The sequence below is a fragment of the Orycteropus afer genome, unplaced genomic scaffold, assembly GCF_000298275.1.
Source record: "Orycteropus afer afer isolate SDZICR_OR568_19922 unplaced genomic scaffold, OryAfe1.0 scaffold00020, whole genome shotgun sequence".
Taxonomy (NCBI): Eukaryota; Metazoa; Chordata; class Mammalia; order Tubulidentata; family Orycteropodidae; genus Orycteropus; species Orycteropus afer.
In genome coordinates, this window is record NW_006921607.1 from 8,351,291 (window position 1) to 8,369,259 (window position 17,969).

At 44.3% G+C, this 17,969-nt stretch overlaps 1 protein-coding gene across 1 annotated transcript in view; it reads left to right on the plus strand.

Annotated features, from left to right (window-relative positions):
* The first annotated feature begins 9,080 nt into the window (after positions 1 to 9,080).
* Positions 9,081 to 17,969, plus strand: part of BPIFA2 (BPI fold containing family A member 2) — an 11,609-nt gene continuing 2,720 nt past the window's right edge. The window contains exons 1-5 of the mRNA XM_007934723.1: positions 9,081 to 9,233; positions 11,557 to 11,687; positions 12,551 to 12,658; positions 13,888 to 14,040; positions 17,459 to 17,595. Coding sequence (XP_007932914.1) covers positions 9,081 to 9,233; positions 11,557 to 11,687; positions 12,551 to 12,658; positions 13,888 to 14,040; positions 17,459 to 17,595 — 682 coding nt within the window. The remainder of the gene's footprint in view (positions 9,234 to 11,556; positions 11,688 to 12,550; positions 12,659 to 13,887; positions 14,041 to 17,458; positions 17,596 to 17,969) is intronic.

Consider the following 17,969-nt stretch of genomic DNA (forward strand, 5'->3'; position numbering starts at 1 on the left):
TCTGACTTGACAGTACATAACAACAACAGAAGAATGTTGATATAACTAGAACTAGCGAGGGGCAAAGTTATGATAACCTCTTAGCCACAGCAAACCATCCTGATGGAATGAGTTTCTGGGCCTGTGAGGCTGGGACCATGGTTGTGGTCTCAATTGCTATACCATAATACACAAAATCATTGTTCTACATCCTACTTTGGTGAGTAGTGACTAGGGTCTTAAAAGCTTGCAAGTGGCCATCTAGATGCAACAACAGGTCTCTTCTCATCCAGAGCAAAGAATAATGAAGAAAACTGAAGATGCATGCAAACAGTTAGTCCGAGGGACTAGTGGGCCATGTGAACCTCACCCTACATGACTATGAGACCAGAAGATCTAGATGGTGCCAGCTACCACTGTCAACCACTTGGAAAGGGATCAGTGCAGGAGGTCCTGGACTGATGTGAAAATGTGCAACAAAACTCAAAATCATAAAAAAAAAAAAAACAAAAGACCAGGCTTACAGGTCTGATGAAGACTGGCAAAACCTCAAGACTATGTCCCATGGTCATCCTTTGGGCCTGGAATTGAACTCACTCCTGTGGCTTCCAGACGAACACTAGACAAGCATATAAGGTGAAGATTTACACCAGGTAGGTACACTCCTTAGAACAATCAACCATGGGAGATCAGAAAGGTAGTATTTGCGCACGGAGAAAGCTCAGAGGGCAGGAACGCATAAGAAAGAAGGACACAGGGGAAAGGTAACTGCAAGGAGGAACTGGGAAGAGAGCTGTTGCATTATGGAAATTGTAGTCAATATTGTGAAACAAAATGTGTAAGAACTGTTGTATGGAAAATGAATTTGCTCTGTAAACTTTCACCCCAATCACAATTTTAAAAAAAGAACAGTTTAAAAAAAAAAAAAAATGCAGTTCAAACCCATCCAGCATCACTGCAGGTAAAAAAGCCTAGAAATCTGGTCCATAAAGATTGTTGTTGTTCTTGTTAGGTGCCATCAAGTTGATTCTGACTCACAGCTTCATAAAGGTATGGTCAATAAATGAATGATCAGGTGGGCAGATGGGTAGAAGGATGGATGGATGGGAGAGTGGATGGGTAGATGAGTGGAGGCTGGATGGATAGATGGAAGGATAGATTGCTGGGATTCTGGATTCTTCTTGTCCCCTACATTCATCTATTCCGTTAGTCGGTCAGCCTGTCAAATAACTTGCTCTTTTTGTTATACTTCAGTATAGTGTTGATTAGAGCTCAGCACAAGTCAGGCTCTAGGCTGACTGCTGAGAACCAGAGAATCATGGTTTCTGGACTTAAGCACAGGAGAAAAGGCTAACACACATTCCTTCAACCAACAAACGTTTATGGGGTGCTTCCTCTGACTAAGGTCTTGGGCTGGGTGATGCTAGGGACACAGAGACAGATCAAATGTGCTTCCAGCCCTTGAAGCATTCACATAGTCCAGTGGAGGGTCCCCATTATTAATTGTAATAATGTAAGTGGGTCAGAATGTGAACACTGGTGCCAGGGTACATGGGTTCGAATCAAAGCAAATCACTTTGTGTTTCTGTGCCTCAGTTTCCTCATCTGGGCTGCTTGGAGGAGCAAATGAATTTCTCCTCCATGATTTCCCAAGTCATGAGCTGATCACAGTGTCCTGGAGGGTAGCCCAGCTCTGGGACAAGGACTAAAATCCATTCATGTTTGACTCCAGGGCTTGGCACTCAGGAAGTGCCCAATAAATGGTTATCAAGTGAGGGAGTGGTCCCAGCACAAAACAATCTGCATTTGCTAAATGAAGCAATGAAAGGATGAATGGGTAGAGGTCTGGATGAGGGGCTAGGAACACTTTAGCTCGAAGGATCTGGAAGATGATACAGGGTGAAGACAGACAAAAAAGAGATCAATTCAGGGAGACCAGCTAAGACTGAGAAGAAACTCAGAGCTTGCTCATGTCGAAGGGTTGCTGGGCTCATTCATGTGCCCACTCACGCACTCAGTCATCAGTCAGTAGTCAACCAATGCCAATTAGCCGAGCCAAGTGCTGTGTTGGACACTGGGGCTCAGAGATGGTATGGTCCTGCCCTCAAGGATCTCCTGGTCCGGTGGAAAAAGGTTGACATCCTTGCCTTCTTTTCCTCCCCCCCTCCTCTATTTCCTCATTTCCTTCCTTCTTCTTCCTCCTCTTTCTTCCTTGTCTTCTTCTCTTTCTTCCCTTCCTCCCTCCCCTCTTCCCTTCTCCCTTCTTCTCTCTCCTCATTTCTCCTTGCCTCTCTCCCTCTCTTTTCTTTATCTCTCTTATCCTTCCACAAACACTGTTTGACTCTTACTCTAGGCTACATCCTACACCAGCTCTAGGGGTATCAGGGTGAAAAAGACAAGACACACAGATTTCAAGGGAAGGGAAAGACCCAGACACATTGTAAACTCTTTCCAAACTGGGTGTTGAATGTCTCTGGGTGATTGGGACAAAGTGCACAGGGAATTCTCCATGAGACAGGAGGGAGAAGATCCTAGCCTAGAGCAAGACCCCCTGCCCATCAGCCAGTCCAATGGCTCCTCATTTCCTAGGCCCAGGACTTGGGGGAGCTATTCAGCCTCACAGGTGTTACAGACACAAATCCCAGAGTTTAGGAAAACGGTTGAGGGCTGAAAAATCTGAAAAGAAAATGGCAATGTCACAATTTCCAGAAGCTCAATTAAAAGTCTTCAGACTATAACGTTATGACAATTTTATTAGCTGTTACATTTAGCAGTCATAAAAATGATAGTGTGTTTGAAAACATTTTATTACTTTCATCTTTCTTATTAGCCAAGAATTCTTGAGTAGGCAGTAGAGTATGAGAAATCTTTTGTGAATTCAATGGGTTATTCATAGCTGGCTGATTTCAAAAGCAAAATGATGAATTAACTTTTATATAATAATAATAATAAGGAAATTATATTAGATGGAAGGGATGTGGGTGAATTTCTCTTAAGTTTATTAATCATATAGGGAAAGGGTGGAGCTGCTCCTATCCACAAGGGGAAGGGAAGCCTTCAGGGCAGAGCCTAGGAAGTCAGGACCCTGTGCCTCAGCCCAGCCCTGCCCTGGCTCCCTGTGTGACCTCAGCCCCATGCTTACCCTCTCTGAGTCTCCGTGGGTTGGTTGACCTTCAATGCCCTTTCCAGAGAGGGAACTGAGCCATGTTCGTAAAAGATACAAGCTCAGAGCATGAGGGCTGGGTCAATGACACCAGGAAGCTGCCACGGCTAGGGATTAGCAGTCATGCTGGGGGTAGGATGTCCTAGGATGGGGACAGCTAATCCTTAATGCCTCGCTGGAGATTTTCAATGAGAAATTCATCCCACGACCCTCATGGCTGGGGCCTTTGTCCCTGGAAAGTAAATACCTTCCACGCAAGGAAACTGCGTGTACCCTGGAGAGGACAGAGGGAGGGGCCCACACAGGCAGAGCTGTCATTGCTTCTTTCTGGGGTGACTCAGTCGAGTTGCCAGGACCTCAGATCACCTCTGAGGGTACCAACCCCTCACTCACCACCAAGGATGCTGGGTATTGCTCCCCATTGTGCCCATACCCAGGGAGGTTTAGAGAGGGTTTATTTGGGTACAGGAACACTGACACATCCCAACTGTGTGCCAGCCCAAGATTGGCATTGTCTTTTTTGACCACCTTAAGGAGAACTGGGCCCAGCATTAGTCCCCTTAATAGAGGAGAGGCAAGCTTAGAGAGGGAAGGCCTCACCCAAGGCCACACAGCTGAGGTGAGAAGGCCACTCTGCCAGGCAGGCCCAGGTTCCTAGCAGCCATGCAGACTTAGGGCCCACCAGGAATAAGGAGGAACCCAGGAGGGACAGAAAAGGGGGGGTCACAGCATACTGAAGATGCTGAATGTCTGGGGAGAGACATACACGTACACAAAGTATTTGGGAAAACGGGGCAACATCACTGTTCTTGGAGGGGAGGTCACTGAAGGGCAAGTTCATCATAACAGTAATAATAACGACCCAATGAACAGTCATTGAGCATCTACTATTACAAGGCACTGCTGTGGGTCCACCAGGTCCTTGCTGAGCTGCAGGTGGGCAAGCAGAGGGGACAGAGACACAGGGTGTCCTGAGCTCTAGTCCTCCCCCGCCCAATGCCAAAAGGGCACCCATCTGAACTTCCTGTCCTCTGTTCCGGGTTGACACAGGCCCAGCCCATCAGGCGTTACAACCAACTCAAACAGCAGGGATTGAGAAATAAACAGGATATTCAAGCCGTCATCACACTGGCCATAGCACGACATGAGTGGAAAGACCTTGCCTGGAGGCACAAATGATTGCTCCTGGGCATTGTGAGGCCAAGGCAGGCCACTTCCCTTCTCTGAACCTCAGTTTCCTCAACTGGAAAATGGGGCTGTCAAAGCCAGCTTCCCAGAGTTGCTGGAGAGGACTAAGGTGGGAGAGTCGCTAATACGTCAAGCTGAGTAAAATATCATCAGCATACATTCAGTGACCAGGATGTGCCTACACCTACTGGGTGCTGGATTCTGGGAGCTACAAACAGGAGAAGAATACAACATGTAGCTGCCATGGGGGGCCGTGAACTGAATCAGCCACTCTCAGTCTCTGGTGTTGGCATAACTCTGCCCCTTCTTGCCTGTGTGGCCTTGAGCATGTCATTCTCCCCTTCTGAGCCTCAGTTTTCTCAGCTGAAAAATGGGTACGTTAATACACCCCGTGAGGGAATGAAACAAAATGATGCAGGAAAAGCACTTGGTAACAGCAGGCACCAAAAAAAGGGCAGCTGTTGTCACCAATAGTCTGCTCTTCTGGGCCTGTGTTTCTGCAGCAGGGTCAGACTATACTGTAAAGCACAGTGCACGTGAGCTGTAGGGTTAGCAGTGTTATGTGGAGGCTAAGTTGGGCTCTGGAGGTTGGGCTGGGTGTCTCAGCTCACAGGTTCAAGGTGGAAGGCTCCTTCAAGTCCTCCAGCCCAGTGGTTTCCAGTCCTGGTAGATTACTCCTGGATAGTCTAGTCCAGTCCACTCTCAGGCTCCACCCCTAATTCTCTGAATGTCTAGGAATGGGACTCAAGAACTTATATTTCAAACAAGCTTTCTAGGTAATTTTGTTTAACCATTTTAATTTTTATAAAAATAACCCACCAGCTGCCCCATGGGAGGAAGACTTGGCAATCGGCTTCCAGAAAGATGTACAGCCTTGGAAACTCTGAGGTAGTTCTACTCTGTCCTACAGTATCACTATGAGTCAGAATTGACTCAGTGGCAATGAGATTCCTTCAAGGAGAAAATTCCAACAAAACTAAAAGGTATACAATGAGGTGAGGAAAGTAACTGGAGTTCAAGGTCACAGTGTGGGCCTGGGCGAGTCCGTCTTCTTCTCTTGCTCTTCAGCAAGGAGGCTGAATGGATGAGCTCTACGCTCCCTCTGGCCTTGATGTCTGTGATGGTTCAAGTGTTGTTGTGTGACTTATGAGCAGACATCAGAGGGGAGAGGGCCGATGTAAGTCCACAAATGCCCAAGTCAGGACAGCTGAGGGTTTGAGTGGCAGAATCCAGCTCACACTAACTTACACAAGCACAAAGAAAGGAGAAAGGGATGAAATTTTTATTTGAACTGAAAAGTCTCAGGGGTATATGGCTTCAGGGACCTCTGGATCCAGGAACTCTAATGATGTATCTTCTTACTTCCTTAGTATTGGCATCATTTTCTTATAGATTTTGACAGATAATTGTATCTAAGTCTCTAAGGGAAAAAAAAAGAAAAAAAAAAAAAAAACACACACACACACACAGGCAGACCCATATTCTCTTGTGTGAGTGAAAACCAAAAAAACCAAACTCATTGCCATCAAGTCAGATCCAACTATGAGCAACCCCTTCTTGGGTTTCTGAGGTGGTACCACTACAGAAGTAGATTGCCCAACCTTCCTTCCAAGGAGTGGCTGGTGGGTTTGAACCACTAGCCTTCTGGTTAGTATTCAAATGCTTTAGGCATTCAGAATGCAGGAAAGCTTATATGGTGTCTACAATTCAGTAAAAGTTCTCCTCAATGCAGGCAGAGAAGTGTGTCTGTTTTCTTCATATGAGTCTAGTTTGTGCTGTCTTGTTCTTGTGTGCATGTCTGTGTGCATGTGCATGTGTGGGGGTGCACATATGTATACATATATGTGTAGGTATGTGCATGCTTGCTCAAGAATTCCACACATACTATCAGGAGTAGTATCCAGAGGACCTCAGGAAGAAGGGGGTCATGGTTTCTCTCCACTTTGGAAAATTTAACCCATAGTAGACCAGACTTTAAAGGGAAGGACCTTGAAGAGGGATGGTAAAAACTTCTCCTCATGTGGCTAGACCCTGAATAATGGCTCCTTGGGAACTAGAAGCTTTGAGCTATGTGAGCAAAGATGAGGCCTCTACTACTTTACAGCCTCCCCTTAAAGGGCCAAGAGCTTCTAGTTCATTGTCACACCAGAGCTCAGCTGTGAGAGGTGACTGATGCCACAAGAGAAGGTTGGCTTTGTCTTGGGTGTGACTGTGTTGAAAAATAGGTTCCTGTTTTAGCTCCTAGGGCTCCAAGGAGCCATGCCAGGGTGAAGTGGGAATATTTGGGTAAGAAAAAGAGAGAGAGGGATGCTGAAGGAAAGATATCTCTATGGGGTCCTGGAATCAGGTAGAAAGGAAACTTGAGGGGAAGCATCATAGAAATGGGCAACGATGATCTTTGAACAACAACCAAACCTATTCCTGTTGAGCCAATTCTGTTCATGGTGGTTCCATGTGTTACAGAATAAGGTTGTCCCATAAAATTTCCTTGCATATAATCTTCATGGAAACAGATCCCCATGCTCTTTTTCCACTGTGCCATTGAGTGGGTTCAAACCGCCAACCTTTAGATTAATAGTTGAACCACCCAAGACCTTCTTTGAACAATAGATCTCTGAGACTTTAGAATCGTGGCTCACCATCACATCAAACTGCCAGGGTCTTAGCAGTTATTTGGTGCAATTTCTGAGCATGCCTGGACCTGGGGACCTCACCACTTTTCGAGACAGTGGCTGCCCTTTGGGATGGCCCAGAGAGACCCTGAGCATGCTAGGGGTAGCCTTGGAGACCTGCAGGGAAGGAAAGCCCTAGAGCACAGGGAACATCACAGATCATGCCATGAAGGAAGGGAGCAAGGAACTGAGAATGAGGGGAATGGGGAAGTTCTACCTCACCTGGGCAGTCAGGAAGGATACTCCAGGAGGAGAAATCAAAGCAAGTGGGGAGAAGAGTTCTAGGCAAAGAGAACGGCCTATTGAGAAGCCCAAGGAAGGAGGTTGGCATCTTTCTAGAACAGAAAGTAGACCAGTAGTGGAAAGGGGCTGCAGGATGAGGATGAGTTTGGAGAGGCAGCAGAGGGGCAGAGGACACAGGTGAGGACTTTGAGTTTAACCTGCTGCATTGAGAGTGGCCTGGATGGGGGCAAGTGTTACAGAGAGAGACCAGGAACTAGGAGGTTGTTGGTATTGTGTCTTCTGACACAGGTAGTGCAGCTTTAGGCAAGGCACTTAACCTCTCCAGGCCTCACTGTTGTCCACACGTGTAAGTAGCATGGAGACAGACCTTGTTCATCCTCTGGAGGAACTTTCTACCAATCAGATGGAACAGGCAGTGAGCTCCCAACATTGCAAACATTTGAACTGAGGCTGGCTCAGTCGTATGAAAGATGTTGTAGGGGCCACTCAGTCCAGACAGATTTAGACAGAATGACCTCTCAGGTCATTGATCTTCTGACTCTCACTGGGCCATGGGTCTAGCCCCATCTTTTACCCTGTCTTACTGGATGACCCCAGGCTGGTTGCTTCCCCTCTCTGTTTCCAAATGACAGACTTAGACTGGATGATCTCTATGGGCCTTCCCTTCTGGAAATTCTCCAATTTGTCTATTCTCAGTCTTCTTTCCAGCCCCTAATCCACAATGGCCACCTCTTGGCACTTGGAAGCCCCTCGAGGACCTTGTCTTAGTCTTGGCAGAAGTCCTCCTCATATTCATCCATTCCAACTCAAGCATCCTGGATGACCTTTGGGTTGGAAGTCTCTCTGCTCATCCTGGACAGGGGTTATTTTCTTTGGAGTTTCCTTGAATGGGCCCGGAACCAGGGCTTGCTGCTGTGGGCAGCCTCACATCCTATCGCCACTATATAAAAGCCACCACTGCCCAGCTGAATCCCAGGAGACTGTGCAGGGGAACAAGGATTTTGGTAGCATCCTCTTCTAAGCCTGTGAGTGGTGAGTTAACTTTCTGTTGACACCTCTTTCTTTGGGGGCAAGAGGCAGAGGGATGGAGCCACCTGGATTAGCTAATCTTTTGAATATAGCAAATTAAGAAATATATAGATTTATATATAGTTAATATATAGTTAGTAAGGGTATTGTCAAACTGGCAAGGCTATAAAAGCGCGTGATGTAGTGTACATTGGTTGGTTCATTCTTTTATTCAACAAATATTTATTGAACACCTACTCAGTGCAAATTTTCTAATGGTGGCTGGGAATTTGACAGTGAGATAAGTCACAGTCCCCCCTCTGAGGAGTTCATAGAGTGGTGGGAGAGGCAGACAAATTGTCAGATGATTGGAACCCAGGACTCTGATCAAAGAATGAAGGATGTTGAGATGGTGGGGTGAGGTCCTCTAATCTAGACTCGGGGGAGGGGCCTAAGAGGGAATACTGTCTTGCTTAAGCCTGGAGACTCATTAGGAATTGAATTAATTTAGGCAAATTGACCTAGGTAAAAAAGCAAGGAAGAGGAAAGATGGTTCAGGCAGAGAAAAAAGCTTGTGCAAAGGACCTTTGTGAAAGAGCAAGGACTTAGACTCGAGTCTGACTTTTCAACTCCGAGCTCTTCCACTCACTGACTGTATATATCTGGGGCAAGTTGCTCTAGCTATCTGACCTTGGCTACCCACCCAAAAGGTAGGAGACAACCACATCTACAACAAAGAGCAACTGTTGCTCACTGAATACTCTTTTCCTCTCTGGGTAATTCTCTCTCCTATTCCTCCTATGACTGTCCAGGTAGCAGGATAAAAGATGTTTCGGCTTTGGAAACTTGTTCTCTTGTGTGGTCTACTCACTGGGACCTCAGCATCCCTACTTGGAGATCTTGGCAATGACCTGAATATTTTGGATAAGTTGAAACCTCTTTTTGACAAAGGACTTGAGACTGTTGAGAACCAAATTGAGGCTGCTGACCATACATTTCAAGGTGAGTCAACAAGAATGATAATCGCTGGCACCAGGAGCATGCCTTCTAACTACTATGCCTGCATTACCATAGACTGTCACCAGGAGCTGCCCTTATGGGTGGTTTACTGAGAGACGTGGCTATTCTTGGCTCATTCACTTACTATTTTTCTAAAAACAAGCAATGTTGCAATGAATAGCTTTTTACATGTTGTATCTTAGTAAACAAGGAGGCTTGCTGGCACAGTGGCTAAGTACTACTGTGAACCCACCAGGTACTCCACAGGAGAAAGATCTGGTAGTGTGCTCCCTTAAAGATACAGCCTTGGAAACCCTATAGGGCAGTTCTACTCTGTCCCATAGTATTTTGCCAATATATGCATAGGATAAATTCCTAAAAGTAGAATTTCAGAAGTTCAAAATGTATACATGTTTTAAATTATGTTGCTGTTATATGCCGTCGAGTTGGACCCAACTCATAGCTATTCCTTCTTGGGTTTCCAAGGCAGTATCACTATGGAATGTTGACATTATTCCCTATGTTACACTCCCTCCGACAGTCTGTTGTTGTTATGTGCCGTGGCATCAGACCCAACTCACAGCAACCCCTCCTTGGGTTTCTGAGGCAGTATCACTACGGAAATAGATTGCCCAACCTTCCTTCCAAGGAGTGCTGGTGGGTCTGAACCTCCAGCCTTCTGGTTAACAGTCAAGTGCCTTAGGCACTACGTTACCAGAGCTCCCTCCAACAGTCTAGGAGAATGCCTTTTTCTGACTTCCTAGCCAGCACTGGGTATGGAAAATTTTTAATGTCTTTCCAGTCTAATAGGTGAACAATTATAACCCCTTTGACCTTGCATTTCTCTAATTATGAGAGTCCACTCATTTTTCATAAGTTTCCTATCTATTTGCATATTTTAACTTAAGTATTCTGTTCATATTCTTAGCATAGAAGACTATGCTAATTTCTGTTATTGATTTTTTGTTGTTGTTGTTAATTCACTGGAAATTGATCCTACCTAGCCAGCTATGTCAGGAGCTCTGGTGGTGTAGTGCCTAAGGCAATTGACTGCTAACCAGAAGGTTGGTGGTTCAAACCCACCAGCCACTCTGTGGAAGGAAGACTGGGCAATCTACTTATGTAAAGATTTACTCCCTCAGAATCCCACAGGTGGTTGCTATGAGTCGGAATCAACTAGATGACAGTGAGTTTGGGTTTTTTTTTTTTTTTTTGAGCCAGCTTTGTATTTAATTACACTTGGCTTTTTATGCTAAGTCCTTAAAAGAATCTGATTTTCTTTATTTCCTGGAAACATTAACAGCGCATTTTCAAACATTCTTTATAAGAGGAGGTAACTTCTGCAAATGGCTACCTTGCAAACCTTGTCGAGGCTTAGGCAACCTTCAAAGATTCTGAAAGGGTTCATTTTCTAATTTCACAGCTGGAGAAAGTAAGGCCCAGAGACAAAAGTTTCTGAATCAAGGCCACTTAGGAACTTATATGACCAGATTCAGTTACAGCACTAGTTTTAAATAAATTTATATTCTTTATTTGTATCACTATAACTAGGCAGATATTGTCCATCACAGAGGTAAGTTACTGTACTGTGATTAAGTTTCTTCTCTTGCACAGTCTTTTGTTTTCCCAGGAGTTAGTAATTGCTTTGTTTTTTCTCACTTATTTTCTACACACATATCCTTACCTCTTTTCATATGCACTATCCTACATCTGTAATGTCATTTATTATTAAGTCTCCTTTTTCTCTGGAAACCTTCCACAAGTAACATTCTATCCTTCAGTTCTAGTATGAACTGTTCTCCAATTCTACCACAAAGCTCTCATCCTGAGACTTACTTTTGCCACTTTAATGGACTAGAAACTCCCCCCCTGCCCCCATTTGATTCTAAATTGTCCTGTATCTTAGTTTATTCTCTCATTTCATTTAGTCTAGTTTTTTACACATATATAGAAACCCTGTGGGCCATTAGACCCCTAAGACACTCCTACAAGCTGGTGTACAATCAATACCAGTTGTGTGACCAATTGATTGGTTTGTTGATAAATTATCAGTATTTATGGAGGCAGCATGGAAGGATCAAGAGCTTTCTAGCTTTGTGACTTTGCACATATCTCTTCACCTTTTAATCCTTTATTTTCTCATCTGTAAAATGCAAATAATAACAATACCTACCTAGTTGAGTTGTAATGAAGATTGAATAAAATAACATAGGCAAATAGCTGTATCAAGTGTCTGGCACATAGTAGCTGCTTCATAAGTGGTGGTTGCCACTAATGGCCATTGTTTTGTCAGCTATCTTTCAGAAACTAAAGGCCAAAATTGAAGCACTCCCGGACTCCACGGTTTGGCAAGAGGTCGAGAAGAAGTATCAGGAAGCTGAGAAATTGTTGAACAATGCCATCTCTGATTTGATTCCAAGCACAAAACCTTTAGGGTAAGTTGGTACTTCTTGGTAGAGACCTTTGCTTCAAGAAAAGAGAGTATGTATCTTTGGGGAAGTAGGTGTCAGCTCAAAGAAAGGCAGGCAATAAACCTTGTTCCTCCCACATAGAGCCCAGGTGGCCTGAGGCCAGGTCGATTAGAGCTTGAGAGAATTGAAGGCAAGGCTACAGGGCTAATTGGGGCATCTTGTGGGTTTGGGCCTCCACATCCTATAATTTAAGAGTCAGAGTGAAGTTTCCTCTCACCCTCACCTCACCCTCTGAAGTCCTTTTTGTAATGTATAAAAATTTTCCTTCTCCAAAGACAGCTTGGTATAAAAGTTCAAATCCTCTTCAGGGGGAAAAAAGAAACCAAAATGCACACCAAATAACCCCATTCCAGGCACTCTGATGGTACAGTGCCTAAGGCATTTGACTGCTAACCAGAAGGCCCATGGTTCAAACCCACCAGCCACTCTGCAGAAGGAAGATGAGGCAATCTACTTCCGTAAAGATATACTGCCTTGGAAACCCAATGGTGGTCACTATGAGTTCGAATGAACTAGATGGCAGTGGGTTTTTTTGTTTGTTTGTTTTTAGCCCCATTTAGTGGCTCCACCCCTAGGGTTTTGGTCTGAGGCTTTTCCTGGTTCTGGCACTTTCTCCTCTTGGGATCTTGGGGAAAATCCCCTCTGCCTGGGCCTCAATGTGCCATAGCACAGCTTGGAGAGAACCAGACCTCCGAGCAGGGCGATCATGAGGACCGAGGGAAGAGAGGCTGACGAAGTTCAACTGCTCAGCAAGATGCCTGCATAGAGGAGGGCTCAGCACATGCTGTTGTGAGGAATAACAAGTGTGAACTGTTGGTTCTGTGCAGGTTGAAAATTGGCGGTTCCCGTGTCGTGAATTTCCAGCCTGAACTGACTCCTGACGGCAAAGGCCTTAAACTAAGGTTCCCCATCACTGCTAATGTCACCTTGGCCCTGTGAGTATGCATTAGACCCCCAGGATTTGGGGGAGGTGGTGCATGCAGCATGGTTGACGGGTCCATGACCTGGGAATCGGGCACCTTCCCACTCTGCAGTGTGACCTGGGGCCTGTTTCGCAATCTGTATACAAGAGGCCTTTCCAGATCTAAACTCCCCATCTCTAAGGTGTTCTACTAAGTTTGAGCCATAACCAAGTCTTCTTAGAAAAAGACTACTTCACTCACTGACTATAATACTTTTAAACTCATAACATTTATCTAGTTATAAAATTTGCAAAATTGTGAAGAAAATAATCACTCGTAATCCTACTGTCCAGACATAAAAAATTGATAACTCTTGGGTAAAATTCCATCCCATGTCATTTTGTCTCCAAGTTCACTTTAAATACCAGTGAGTATGTACAAAACCATGTAGTGTATATAAACGATTTATATGCAAAATATAATCTTAAAAGATTTTGATTATTTTATAAGAAATAGGAAAATGAGCATGCTTAGAAGAGTATTTAAAAATTACTAATGATTCCATCAAAGAGTTGTGGTAGCATAGTGGGAAAGGCATTTGGCTGCTAACCAGATAGTTGGCAGTCCAAACCCATTAGCTGCTCTTGCAGAAGGAAGATGAGGCAATCTACTTCTGTAAAGATTTACAGCCTTGGAAACGCAGTGGGGGTTGCTATGAGTTGGAACTGATTCAATGGCAGTGGGATTGGTTTGGTTTTAATTATTCCATCAGTCACTAGCTGTGAGATCTTCAGATAGTTATTTAAATATCTCTCTATACCAAGGTCTCCTCATTCATAAAACAGAGATATAATAATACTCCCTCCCTCACAGCATTGCTGTGATGATTAAATGGATTAATCCATAAAGAAATCAATATATTTTTAAAGATGCCTAGCTCATAATATAGGAGCCCTGTTGGCACCATGGTTAAGTGCTCAGCTGTTGGCCAAAAGGTCAGTATAAATGTTAACTATTATTATGCTAATTAGTTGTGTCATGCTCTATAACAATTGCATATGAACCAAACCCATGTGACCAGGAGATGAATCCCCTAGTATAAAAATGTTAAATCACATGTATGGACAATGTTGACATTACCTGGACAATGTTGACATTCCCCACTGGCATCATGAATAATGTCCACCCAGGTAGAGGAACCCAAGTGGGCAACACGAAGGGCCTTCTGGACCTCTGTTCACAGTGAATCTTATTTCTTGCAGGCCTATTATTGGAAATGTCATCAACCTACAGGCCTCCTTGGATCTCCTGACTGAAGTCAATATTGAAACTAATAATAAGACGGGCCTCCCTTTGGTGGTCCTGGGAGAGTGCACCAGTGACCCAGCCAGCATCCAGCTCACCATTCTGGACAGGTAAGGCCCACTGCCCAAATCAAAAAACCCTACTGCCATCCAGTCTATCCTGACTCATAGTGACTCTTTTGGCCAAAGACACCCTAAAAAAGGCAACTCAGCAGAGCTGGGTTCTCTGAGAAGTTGAGGATGTCTACTTCCAGCCTGATTTGTATCCTGGGAGGTGGCACAATGTGGTGAAAAAGAGTCAGGGTCTGGAGTCACATGTAAGTTCAAATCCCAGTTCTGCCATTAACTTGTAACTTAACCTCTCTGAGCCTCAGTTTTCATATTTATAAGCTGGGGATGGTAGCAATACTTACTCTTAGGTTGCTGAGATGATCAAAAGAAAAATGCTAGTCAACAATTTAGAATAGAGCTTGGCATATACTAAGCTGTCAGCAGTAATAATATTTGTGCTGATTTTTGTACACTGTTCTCTCAGTCACTGAGAAAGGAATGTCATCATCTCCAACTATAATTGTGAATCAACCTATTTCACCTTTCAGCTCTCCTTCACAAATTTTGAACCTCTGTTGGTAGGTGTATGTATACACATTTAGGATTCGATGAATGGAGAAAGGATTGAAGTTGTCAAAGATTTCATGTTACTTGGTTTCACAACCAATACCAATGGAAGCAGCAGTCAAGACATCAGACAACATATTGCATTGGGCAAATATGCTGCAAAAAAATTATTTAAGTGTTGAAAAGCAAAGATGTCTCTTGGAAGACTAAGGTGTGCCTAACCCAAGCCATAGTATTCAATCACCTCATATGCATGTAAGAGCTGGACAATGAATAAGAAAGATCAAAGAAGAGTAGAGGCTTTGGAGATGTGTTGGTGAAGAGTACTGAGAGTACCAGGGACTGCTAAAAGAACTAACAGATGTCCTGGAAGAAGTGCAGCCAGAATGCTCCTTGGGAGCAGGAACAGCCAGACTTCGTCTCACCTACTTTGGTCATGCTGTCAGAAGGGACCATTCCCTGGAGAAGGATGTCATGCTTGGTAAAGTAGAGGGTCAAGGAAAAAGGGGAAGGCCCTCAATGAGATGGATTGACACAGTGGCTGCAATGATGGGCTCAGGCATACACCTGAGGCTGGCACAGGACCAGGCAGTGTTTTGTTCTTTTGTTCATAGGTCGCTATGAGTCAGAGCTGACTTGACACCATCTAACAACATGTTTTCTCAGAGAACTAACCTTTCATTGTTGTGTGAAAAAGGAGCTCTGGTGGTTTAGTGGTTAAGGCATTTGACTGCTAAACAAAAGGTTGGTAGTTTGAACCCACCAGCTGCTCCAAAGAAGGAAGACGGGACAGTCTGCTTCCATAAAGATTTACAGCCTTGGAAATCCAGTGGGGTTGCTATGAGTCAGAATCTACTCTACAGCAGTGTGTATGGTTTTTATTATTAATGTTATTATTGTTGTATAATGTCCCTAAATAATGATAATTTATTATTCATTGTATTTATCTTCTTGTCTCCAGTTGAGGGATAGAGAAGGAGTAAATACCTACCATGGGCTCTAGTTTCAGATTGTCCCAACTCATCTTCCACCTACTGGAAATTTTCTGAAATGAGATCTTGAAAACTTAATCCTTCCATTGAAATCATTTATCTCTGTTAATCCACATAATCTACATCTTAAACTGTGTGCTTGAAAAGACAGATTTGGCCCAGGGGAGACAGTGAGAGAAAGGGTGACCTTTCAGTTCAGAGAAAGTTGACCTTTAGTTGGGAGGGAAGAGGCGGTACCTAGGAGAAATGGTCTAGAAGTCGGGGGTTGGCATTGCTGACACTGAACTTGGTTGGCCTTGGCCAAGTACAGGGTAGGAACAAAGGGCATCCCACCCTTCTTCCACCATGAGATCTGAGCCCCTAGAACTCAACCATTGCCATTGAGTTGATTTTTACTCATAGGGATCCTGTAAGACAGAGTAGAACTGCCCTGTAGGGTTTCCACAGCTATAACTCTTTGTGGAACCAGACTATCACATCTTTTTCCCACAGAGTGGCCAGTGAGTTCAAATCACTGACCTTTTGGTTGGCAGCTGAGCACTTTAACTGCTACACCATCAGGACTCCTGACCCCCTCAAAAAAAAAAAAACAAACTCACTGCCTTCAAATTGATTCAAACTCATAGCGACCCCCATTGGGTTTATGAAGTGGTAGATCTGAAGTGGCCCATCTTCCTTCTGCAAAGCTGCTGATGGGTTTGAACCAACAACCTTCTGGTTAACAGTCAAATGCTTTATCCATTAGGCCACCAGAACACCTTCCTGACCCCCTGGAGACCCCTAAAAACCAAGGAAAGTCTCCAGTGTTTGTTGGGACACAAATTCAGAGGCCTGAGTCCTGCCAGATACTGCTGAGCAGCCCCGTGGAATTATTTCCTCTGTCTGGGTCTCAATGTCCACATCTGCTCTCCAAGTCCTCTCTTTTCTTTTCACTTAAGATTAGATCCCAAGGTCTTACCATGGCTGTTAAGGTTCTGCTTGGTCTGGCCCTACTCTCATATTAGTACATCGCCCCCTCATTCACTGGACCCCAGACACACTGGCCTTTGTTCTGTGCCTCAGACAAGCTCTTTCCCACCCCAGGACCTTTGCACCAGCTGTTTGGCTATCTAGAACACCTTGCCCCACACTTAGCCTCAATATACCATCTCATCCTTCAGGGGCTAAGATAAAGTTTCTCCCATTCTCTCTCAGAATAGCCTCTTTTTTCCCTTCAGAGTATTTGTAACAAGTTGTTACTATATATTTAATTGTATGATTACTTCATCCTTTCAGCCATTAATTCCACCCCTACTACATGCCAGGCACTGTTCTGATGATGAGAGACAATGTCCCTGTGCTCATGGAGCTTATTATCCGAAGAAAAAAGCAGACAGACAGAAAGACAAGCATTCAATCAACCAATAAAGAACCCTCAAGGAAAATGTCAGATCATGAAGACTGCTGGGCAGAGCATTAAACTTAGCAGGGCATTCTGAGAGCAAAACCTTCCATTAGACAATTAGTCAGGGAGGGCTGCCTTGAGGAGGTGAGAATTATGCTACGAGTTGAAGGTGGGAAGAAGTCAGCCTTGACAAGACTTGTTTAATGTTTAGACACTAGGTTAGGAGCTATTTGTACATTGCTCATCCTGATATCCCCAGGGCCAAGTGTAGTGCTTGGCATGTAATTGGTGCTCTGTAGACATGTGTTGAATGAACAAACGCATGAGGTCCTAAGATTGTGATGAGACTCTGAGGAGGCATTGGGGTGAGTGGCTTAGGATGTGGGGTTCTATGTGATGATTCATTCTCCTAAATAGAGGCTCTGTCTGTGGTTAGAAAGGTGTCCCTGGTATTATCTGACTTCTAGTTACTCTCCCCCTCACCCCACACACCGTGCCTACTGATGGGGCTATATCAATTTCCTCTCTTTTTCAGAGAAAGCACATTCATCAACAGGATCGTGGACACCTTGAGCAACTTCCTAGACAAGACAGTGTCTTTCCTGGTGCAGAAGGAGGTGAGTCTCCCACTCCTGGGGACCCAGAGCCAGGCCTGGTTGGGGGAAGCTGTGGGTAACTTTCCTTCTCAGGTACACAGTTCTCTTTGGAAGGTCAGTTGGAGCCTCTCCCTCTAGTCTTCAGAGTAGGGAAGGAAGGGGCCTGACATTAGCTAAAACTGCTGGGTACCAAACTCAAACCATTTGCCATATCCATGTACCACCAATATGCCTTTTAATCTATTGTTTTCCTTTAATTAGCAGAATTTTACTTAAATTTAAATAAATTTATTTTTTAAAGGAAACTTTATATCCCTACCACAAATAGAAAACTAACACCACTTCTCACATAATTAATAAAAGACTAAACACAGATTTATTAAAATAGTTTGTTTTTTCCCCCTATTTGTGTATCCTCCAAGACCACATTGTATCATCCCTAGGTTTCCT